The sequence below is a fragment of the Theropithecus gelada genome, chromosome X (assembly GCF_003255815.1).
Source record: "Theropithecus gelada isolate Dixy chromosome X, Tgel_1.0, whole genome shotgun sequence".
NCBI lineage: Eukaryota > Metazoa > Chordata > Mammalia > Primates > Cercopithecidae > Theropithecus > Theropithecus gelada.
This window is the reverse complement of record NC_037689.1, coordinates 8,529,477-8,538,126: the sequence shown is the minus strand read 5'-3', so window position 1 is coordinate 8,538,126 and position 8,650 is coordinate 8,529,477. Positions and strand designations below refer to the sequence as shown.

The 8,650-nt window shown below is 43.2% G+C and overlaps 1 protein-coding gene across 1 annotated transcript; it reads left to right on the top strand.

Moving 5' to 3' along the window:
- The first annotated feature begins 2,298 nt into the window (after positions 1-2,298).
- Positions 2,299-8,200, top strand: BMP15 (bone morphogenetic protein 15). Its single transcript, XM_025373521.1, has 2 exons — positions 2,299-2,669; positions 7,313-8,200. The coding sequence occupies exons 1-2, from the start codon at positions 2,342-2,344 to the stop codon at positions 8,164-8,166; spliced, it is 1,182 nt and encodes a 393-aa protein (XP_025229306.1). The 5' UTR covers positions 2,299-2,341; the 3' UTR covers positions 8,167-8,200.
- The last annotated feature ends 450 nt before the right edge of the window (positions 8,201-8,650 follow it).

The window sequence follows — 8,650 nt, the reverse complement described above, 5'->3', positions numbered from 1 at the left end:
TGTATTTTTGATCCATGTTTGGTGGGAAAAAAATCCGTGTTTAAGTGGGCTCAGGAAGTTCAAACCCATGTTGTCCAAGGTTGAAGTGTAGTTAAGTTTTTGGGGGGTCAAGTTATACCAAATTCTGACTGCATGGGAGATGGGGGGGTTAGCACCCCTAACCCCCATGTTGTTCAAGGGTCAATTGTATTGCCTCTTCCAATATGTTGTAAGAATAAGTATTGTTTCAGAAAAGATTTACTTCAAGGTATATATGGGTGTGTGCTTGTGTTTGTAATGGGTAGCAATGTAAAATGTATTCATCTTTGTAAGTCACAGACAAAAATATCTAAAAGCACTACTGCTCTAGCAATAGCATTGCTGAATTTTATATCTTCAACCTTAACAGAGGTGATGCCAGATTGCTCTCCAAAATGATTATACCCAATCACACTCTCAGCAGCAGTGTGAGATGTTCCATATCTCTCTATGTAGATATTCTATATATTATACTTATGCTCCATATCCTCACCTGAACTTAATAGTGCCAGACTTTTAATGTACTATCAGTCCATTTATTGTGCTATCAATACTGGGTGTGAATAGTGTCTTAATGTGGTTTTCAGTTGCATTTTTCTGATTTCCAGTACATCTTTTCATACATTTGACCATTTAAATTTTGCTTATTGTGAATCATCTGTTTATATCCCTTACTTGTATATTATACAATACAACCCTTACAACAACTCTCTGAAAGAGCCAGCAGTATAGATGAAGAAACTAAGTATGGGAGAAACCTTGCTTAAAGTAACCCAGCTAATGAGTTTTTGAGCTGAAATTTGAGTCCAGGTGTAGAAGACCCCTAATCCTATGCCTTTTGTTTTACACTACATGCCAGGGCCCAAGGTCACGTTAGAAAAAAAAAACAGAGGAGAGAACAAATAAATTTGAACATGTAACCCTATGTCTTGTGTCTAATTAGGCCTTGTGCAATCAACATAGATTATTTCCTTGTGTCCTCACAACAACCTGTGAGGTAAAACCTGTTATCTCCATTTCTACAGATGAGAAAACTAAGGTGTAGAGTAGTGAAGAAATTTGCCTTGGAAGGGTTAAATTACAGTTAGGGACAGAATCGCAACTCAGACACAGATCTGCCTGATTACCAAGTCCATGCCTGTTTCACGATAATGTCTGTCCATAGATATTCCTGGTGTAAGGTAAAGACCTCCCACAAATCAAGCCTGACTCATCATCTCCTAGAGCCAGGTCTTGACCTGCTTCCCCACTTTCTCTCCAGATCCCCATATGTTTCTACTTCGGTATGGCCAGGACTATACCTACTATCTTTCTGCGGAATCCTGGTCTGAGGCAACCTTAAAACTGGCTGAGCCCTGCTGCTTCATATTAACCATCTGGGCTAGGTTAGCTCCCAGAGATTACTCTTCCACTTCCTCAGGCTTCTCTAATGAAGCCCAATCAGGATCTCAACGCCTTCCATGGTAAACCAGAAAATTGTAAGTCAGAGTCTTTAAATGTGGCTGCACATTAAAATCACTTGTGAACTTAAAAAAATCCTGATGCACTAGTTACAACCCAGGCCCATTACATCAGAATGGTACCCAGGCATTCATAATAGTTAAAGCTTCCCAGATGATTTGAATCTACAGCCAAGATTGGGAACCACTGTTATGGCATCTTCTTCAAGCTCCAGCAGCCATACTCAGTAGTTTCCACATTTTGGGTTTTCATAGGAACTTCTTGGAGGACTCATAAAGACCCAGATTTCTGGACGCTACCCCAGAGAATCCTGGTTCAGACCCAGGAGTCATTCTTAATAATCACCCCAGATAGTTTCACTGCAGATTATTAGCAGACAGTATTTTGAGAAATGCTGCATTAGAGGCATGGAAGTAGGATGGGAACAGGAGGCCTCTGGCCCTTTAAGGATGGATTAAGGGACTACTTTTAAGGCTGTAGGGGCAAGTAGGATCAGGCTGCTTTTTTTCACTCTAGTGGATAAGTTAAGGAAGTGGGTCCTGAAATGGACCTCTCCTTTTAGGTTACCTCAGCCTCTCAATAGGTACTATCTTGTTCTCAGCCCGGGAGAGTGGGAGGGACGTGGTGCCTTGTCCCACCTTCTGTTTCTGTTTCTTCTGATGCAAAGAGGCCAAGTTATGAGGAAACTTTGGCCCAGGAGATCCTCTTAGAGAAAGCAACATAGGGTCTGCCTGCCTTTCTTTTTCTTGCCCCATCCTTGGTTGTGGAGCCAGGATGCAGTTATCTGCATGAAAGGAAACGGTCAGAGTGACGTCCCTTGGGCTTGTGTTGGGGCCTGTTGTTGAACACTAAGCCTTTCAAGATGGTCCTCCGCAGTATTCTTAGAATTCTTTTTCTTTGTGAACTGGTCCTTTTCATGGAACACAGGGCCCAAATGGCAGAAGGACGGCAGTCCTCTATTGCCCTCCTGGCTGAGGCCCCTACTTTGCCCCTGATTGAGGAGCTGCTAGAAGAATCCCCTGACGAACAGCCAAGGAAGCCCCGGCTCCTAGGGCATTCACTGCGGTACATGCTGGAGTTGTACCGGCGTTCAGCTGACTCACATGGGCACCCTAGAGAGAACCGCACCATTGGGGCCACCATGGTGAGGCTGGTGAAGCCTTTGACCAATGTGGCAAGGCCTCGCAGAGGTGAGTTGTTATGCCCCCATACTGCCCTGGAAGGGAGAGAAGTGGAGAAGAGCTTAGAGAAAAGGGAATTGGTGGATTTACTGTCAGGCTTTGTTGCCTTGTGCGCAGGTTGTTTCTTTAGGCTTGGTTTTCAAAGGATGGTAAGCTTGGGAGAAGCCAGAGCCAAGCCTACTTCCCTTTAGGGCATCAACTTAAGAACAGATTGCCTTGGTGCCTACTGAGAAATCTTTCCCAGGCCCCAGGACAACTGAGTGATGTGTCATCACCTATCTTTCACAGAAACTTTTATTGCTTGTGATAGTTCTGAAAACTGTAATTGAGACATATCCAGTTATATTCTTGTGGAGGGCAATTTAAGTGGCGTTTTGCTCTTAGAGTACAGGTTGCTGAGTTGGGGAAACTTCTAAGACCTCAGGAAGGACATAAATAAGCTAACATCTGAGGGTCTGTGTACCTGGCTCTGTGAGCATCTGCTACTGTATTTAATTCTTAATGAATGCTACTATCTTAGCTGTCTTGAGGCAATTAGCCTAATTTTAAAACTAAGGCATGGAGAGGTTAAGTAACTTGCAAATGGTACACAGATAGTGGGTCACAGAGATGGGATTTCAGCTCAAGTCTGTCTGATTCTAAAGTCTGTCAGTAACTTCTTAAGTCTTTAAATGTAGTATTCCAATATCCTTGTACCCCCAGCAGTTTTTGTACTTGGGCCATATTGCTACTTTGGGATTCTGGTACTGTGTACTTTGGAACTTTTTTTTGTCCCCATCATGATTGATTTTGCTTTTAACATTTGCATCAGATATTGTTCCAGGACAGCAGTGGGCTATTGAAGTGTAGGACTCTCTAGGGAATGCAGACAGTCATCAACTTCAAGGAATTCTTGGGAACCTAGTGAGATCAATCTGTGGCCTTCACTAGTCTCAGAGATGAAAAGAGACAGGACTTAACCCCCTCCCCAAGCAAAACAATAAATATTCTTGTACCTAACCCTTACTGTGAGATTACTGTGTGCCAGGCATTGCAGAAAATGTTTTATAAACTTATCTTAATCCTCACAACTACCAGATTAGGTAGGTAGTATTAGCATACCTACTTGATCGGTGAAGAAACTGAGGATCAGAGTCACTTACCCATGTCATACAACTAGTAATTGCTAGAGCCAGGCATCAAACCCAGGCTGTCAGGACTAAAGCCTGTGTGTTAATCATCATGCTGTTCTGACTCCCCATTGGATTTTAATTGAGTGCCAGGCAGTGTGTTTGCGTTGGGTATATAGAAGCAAATACTTTCCCGACCTCTAGAAGTTCCAGTATAGTGGAATGGATAGATAATTACATAATAATGTTACAGTATGCCAAGAGCTTTGGAAAGGATAAATAGTAGGGCTCCCAGGACTTTTGAGAAGAAATGGTTCATTGCTTGAAGTGAAGAGACTGTGGGAAGGCCTCATGAAGGAGGTAGTACTTGAAATTGACCTTGCAGAAGGAGCAAAGAGGCCATGCATTGAGGCAGATAAGTGCATTCTGATTTAGGAAAGAGAAAATGGTGTGGGTAGAGATTCATTGAAAAATATTCATTTGGCATCTACTGAGTACTAGGCATACAGATGTGATCAAGATAGGTAAAACCCCTACTCTCATGAAGCATATGTTCTCATAGGGGAGACAAATAAACACACACAGTTAAATCGTGAATTGTGGTTAAGTGCTCTCAAAGGATGAAGTAGGTTGTTAAGGTAGAGAATGGCAACAAAACCTTCCCTTTCCATGGAGTTGTCAGGGAATGTATCTTTGAAGAAGCGCCATTTGAGCTCAGATCTACAAGATAAACTAGGTATAAGAAGAGTAGGGAGAAGCCTGATTGAGGCAGAGGAACAACAGGTGCAAATGCCTAGAGGGTGAAAACAAGTTTGTTCCAATTGAAGAACAGAGGAAAATCAGTATGGCTGGATCCTCATGAACATTGTGGGAAATGGCAGGATATGAGGCTAATGAGAAGCAGGGACTTCTAGGCTGTGATAAGGGATCTGGATCCTAAGTGCAGCAGAAAGTTGCAAAACATCAAGCACTTTGGGAGGCCAAGATGGGAAGATCACTTGAGCCCAGGAGTCTGAGACCAGCCTGGGCAACATAGGGAGACATGTCTCTACAAAAAATAAAAATACATTAGCTGGGGGTAGTGGTACACACCTGTGGTCCCAGCTACTCAGGAGGCTGAGACCAGAGGATCATTTGAGCCTGGGAGGTTGAGACCAGAGGATCATTTGAGCCTGGGAGGTTGAGATTGCTGTGAGCCGTGATTGCGCCACTGCACTCCAGCCTGGGTGACAGTGAGGCCCTGTCTCAAGGAAAAAAAAAAAAAAAAACCCAAAAATTAAGAAAAAAATAGGCTTGTACAGATGATGTGAGACTAGAGAGGAGGATGCCTAGAATTAGGCATGTATCCTGGTCTCACTGTGGAATATACTGGTATCTAGGGACTCTGGAAAGGATCCAGAGACAGATGACAGATTCAATCACACAGGATGTGTGAGTCAGCCCTTTCCCTGAAAAGCTCTGACCAGACCCTTCCTGGCTCTGATTCTTAGCAACCCCATCCTGCTTCAGGAAACATGTGATGTCAAGGTCTCAAAGAAAAGGGCAGTTCCTCCTCAGACAGACTGCTAGAGGTTTGGGTTGGGTTCCTTTATAGCCAGGGTGGAGCAGGTTTAAGGGTGGGCCTCTAAGAAAGATTACTGTAAGATGGGAGTGTGGAATAACTTGAGAAAGCAAATACAAGCCTGACTTGGATTTGTGTGAACAATGTCTAGTGCCCCAAACCCAAGGGTATATTAAGCATGAGTTGGAATTTGAACTTTTATTTATTTTTTTGAGATGGAGTTTCACTCTTATCGTCCAGGCTGGAGTGCAGTGGCATGAACTCGGCTCACTGCAACCTCCGCCTCCCGGGTTCATGCCATTCTCCTGCCTCAGCCTCCTGAGTAGCTGGGATTACAGGTGCCCGCCACCACGCCCGGCTAATTTTTTGTATTTTTAGTAGAGATGGGGTGTCGCCATGTTGGCCAGGCTGGTCTCAAACTCCTGACCTCAGGTGATTCTGCCTGCCTCGGCCTCCCAAAGTGCTGGGATTACAGGCTTGAGCCACTGCACCCAGCCGGAATTTGAACTATTAAAGATATTCTGGGGCTGGGTGCAGTGACTCAAAGGGCAGCTAATCCCAGCACTTTGGGAGGCCAAAGCGGGCAGATCGCTTGAACCCAGGAGTTCGAGACCAGCCTGGCAACATGGCAAAACTCTGTCTCTACAAAAAACAAAACAGAAAAAGCTGGGCATGGTGGCACGTACCTGTAGTCCTTGCTATTCATGGGGGCTGAGGTGAGAGGATCTCTTGAACCTGGGAAGTCAAGGCTGTAGTGAGCCATGATTGTGCCACTGCATTCCAGCCTGGGTGACAGAGTGAGACTGAAAAAAAAAAAAAATCTGGAACATCAAGATGTAAAAGAACTTCTGTGTTAAAAATGCCACAACTAATGAAGAATTCCAGGTTTGTGGATTCTGTGGAGAAGGACTAGGTGAATAATATACAAATTAACATGGAATTATTTACTGATTAGATGTCGGAAGATGAGAGGTGGCTTTTTCCTGAGGTGCAAGGCTTTTGTAATCTTTGCTCTTGACCTTTGCCAGGAGGGGGCGCAGAAGTTTGGAGCAGCATGGATGCAACCTTTCAATCCTTTGGCCGTTGGGTGTCAGCACTACAGTTTGGATTAAAGCTCTTATTCACGAAGCAGCATCCAGCTTTTAGTAGACTTCTCAGCAAACAAAATATTTATGTGATCAAGACTCTGTTGAAAATAGTATTTAGAGGAATAGTGGTAAAATGAATGAGGTAAATGGAGAACAATTTCCAGCAAGGAATGGTAAAGAGAGAGATTAAGGGCCAAAGGAGGAAAAGAGGCTTAAGAAGCAATTCTTGAAGTAGATGAAAGGCAGAAGTGGTAAGATAGCTGTCTGTACTAGAAGATGATAGAAAAAATTATTTTGTAGTGCCTTGATCCTGAGTTTGAAATTATAGCAGGCCATACCACCAAATACTGAATTGTTGTCCCAAAGCTGCATCTGTATACTGATGTGACATGAGACTCTTTCTTAATCCATGTATGTTTCAACAATTCTAAATGGACACATTTAATAGTCAACTAATAATAATATTGATCTTCTCCCCTACATACAGTATGCACATAAGATAATTCTATATTTGAGTTTTTTCCCCCTGAGCCCAGCATGGTAAGTAATCTAACAGTGAGATAGTTTCTCTAAAGAAAAACAGACTTGGGTTCAAATCTTAACTCTACCAGATACCGGCTGTGTGTCCTTTGTCATAGCTTCTCTGAGCCTCAATTTCCTTATCTACAAAATGGGGACAATAACTATCTCATAAGACTATTGAGGATTAAAGAACTAATACATGTAAAGCATCTAGTATATTAGTAAGTGCTCAATAAATGATAGTATCATTACCTTGAGTTAATTTTAGAGCTGATTATAGCTATCAGTCTATATCAAGCCAGTTTGTGAGGAAGATTCAGGTTAGGAGGTAAGAAGCTAAACCTCTGCTCTTGTTCCCTCTTACTTCTGCAGGTACCTGGCATATACAGATCCTGGGCTTTCCTCTCAGACCAAACCGAGGAATATACCAACTAGTTAGAGCCACTGTGGTTTACCGCCATCATCTCCAACTATCTCGCTTCAATCTCTCCTGCCATGTGGAGCCCTGGGTGCAGAAAAGCCCAACCAAGCACTTTCCTTCCTCAGAAGGAGATTTGCCAAAATCTTCCCTGATGTCTAACGCTTGGAAAGAGATGGATATCACACAACATGTTCAGCAAAGATTCTGGAATAACAAGGGACACAGGATCCTACGACTCCGTTTTATGTGTCAGCAGCAAAAATATAGTGATGGTCTTGAGCTCTGGCATGGCACTTCGTCCTTGGACATTGCCTTCTTGTTACTGTATTTCAATGATACTCATAAAAGCATTCAGAAGGCTAAACTTCTTCCCAGGGGCATGGAGGAGTTCATGGAAAGGGAATCTCTTCTTCTCCGGAGAACCCGACAAGCAGATGGTATCTCAGCTGAGGTTACTGCCTCTTCCTCAAAACGTAGTGGGCCTGAAAATAACCAGTGTTCCCTCCACCCTTTCCAAGTCAGCTTCCGCCAGCTGGGTTGGGATCACTGGATCATTGCTCCCCCTTTCTACACCCCAAACTACTGTAAAGGAACTTGTCTCCGAGTACTACGTGATGATCTCAATTCCCCCAATCATGCCATTATTCAGAACCTTGTCAATCAGTTGGTGGACCAGAGTGTCCCTCGGCCCTCCTGTGTCCCGTATAAGTATGTTCCAATTAGCGTCCTTATGATTGAGGCAAATGGGAGTATTTTGTACAAGGAATATGAGGGTATGATTGCTGAGTCTTGTACATGCAGATGACAGCAAAAGTACAGCTAGCTCAAGTTTCCCAGGAAATTAGAGGAGAGTTTAAAATATCAGTGTTAAAGCTGCAAGTAATCCTGTACCAATCTGTACATTATATTTCTTGCCTTAAGTGTTACTTAAGTCTCTTCCCCCACTTGTGAGCTAGTCAGTTTATAGAAACAGTTCTGATACCAGTCCCCTAGCATGAATCAGTACAGTTTGACCACTAATCAGAGCCCTTAATGCTTGGGTAAAATGTCCTCTATTTTATTTTCCTTGGGGCTTTGTCAAAAGTCAGCAGTCAGTAGTGGTAGAACTTCAGAAATTTTCCAACTTTTCCCAGCTTGGGAAAGGTGGGTTTTTCCTAGTGTCCATATTCTGAAGCTCTGGAAGATTTGGGGTGGTGAAAATAGCTTGGGATTTTATACTGCCCTTCTTGCCTCCTATGTCCTAGAAACTACTAGTAGCTAATCAGACAAACTGCCTGCTTCTGTGTTTG

What these genes read in the sequence shown, in the direction of transcription:
- BMP15 (XM_025373521.1), top strand. Translation starts at nt 2,342, where the DNA reads ATGGTCCTCCGCAGTATTCTTAGAATTCTTTTTCTTTGTGAACTGGTC. An exon ending in TGTGGCAAGGCCTCGCAGAG is followed by an intron (nt 2,670 to 7,312) that starts GTGAGTTGTTAT and finishes TTACTTCTGCAG; the next exon opens with GTACCTGGCATATACAGATC.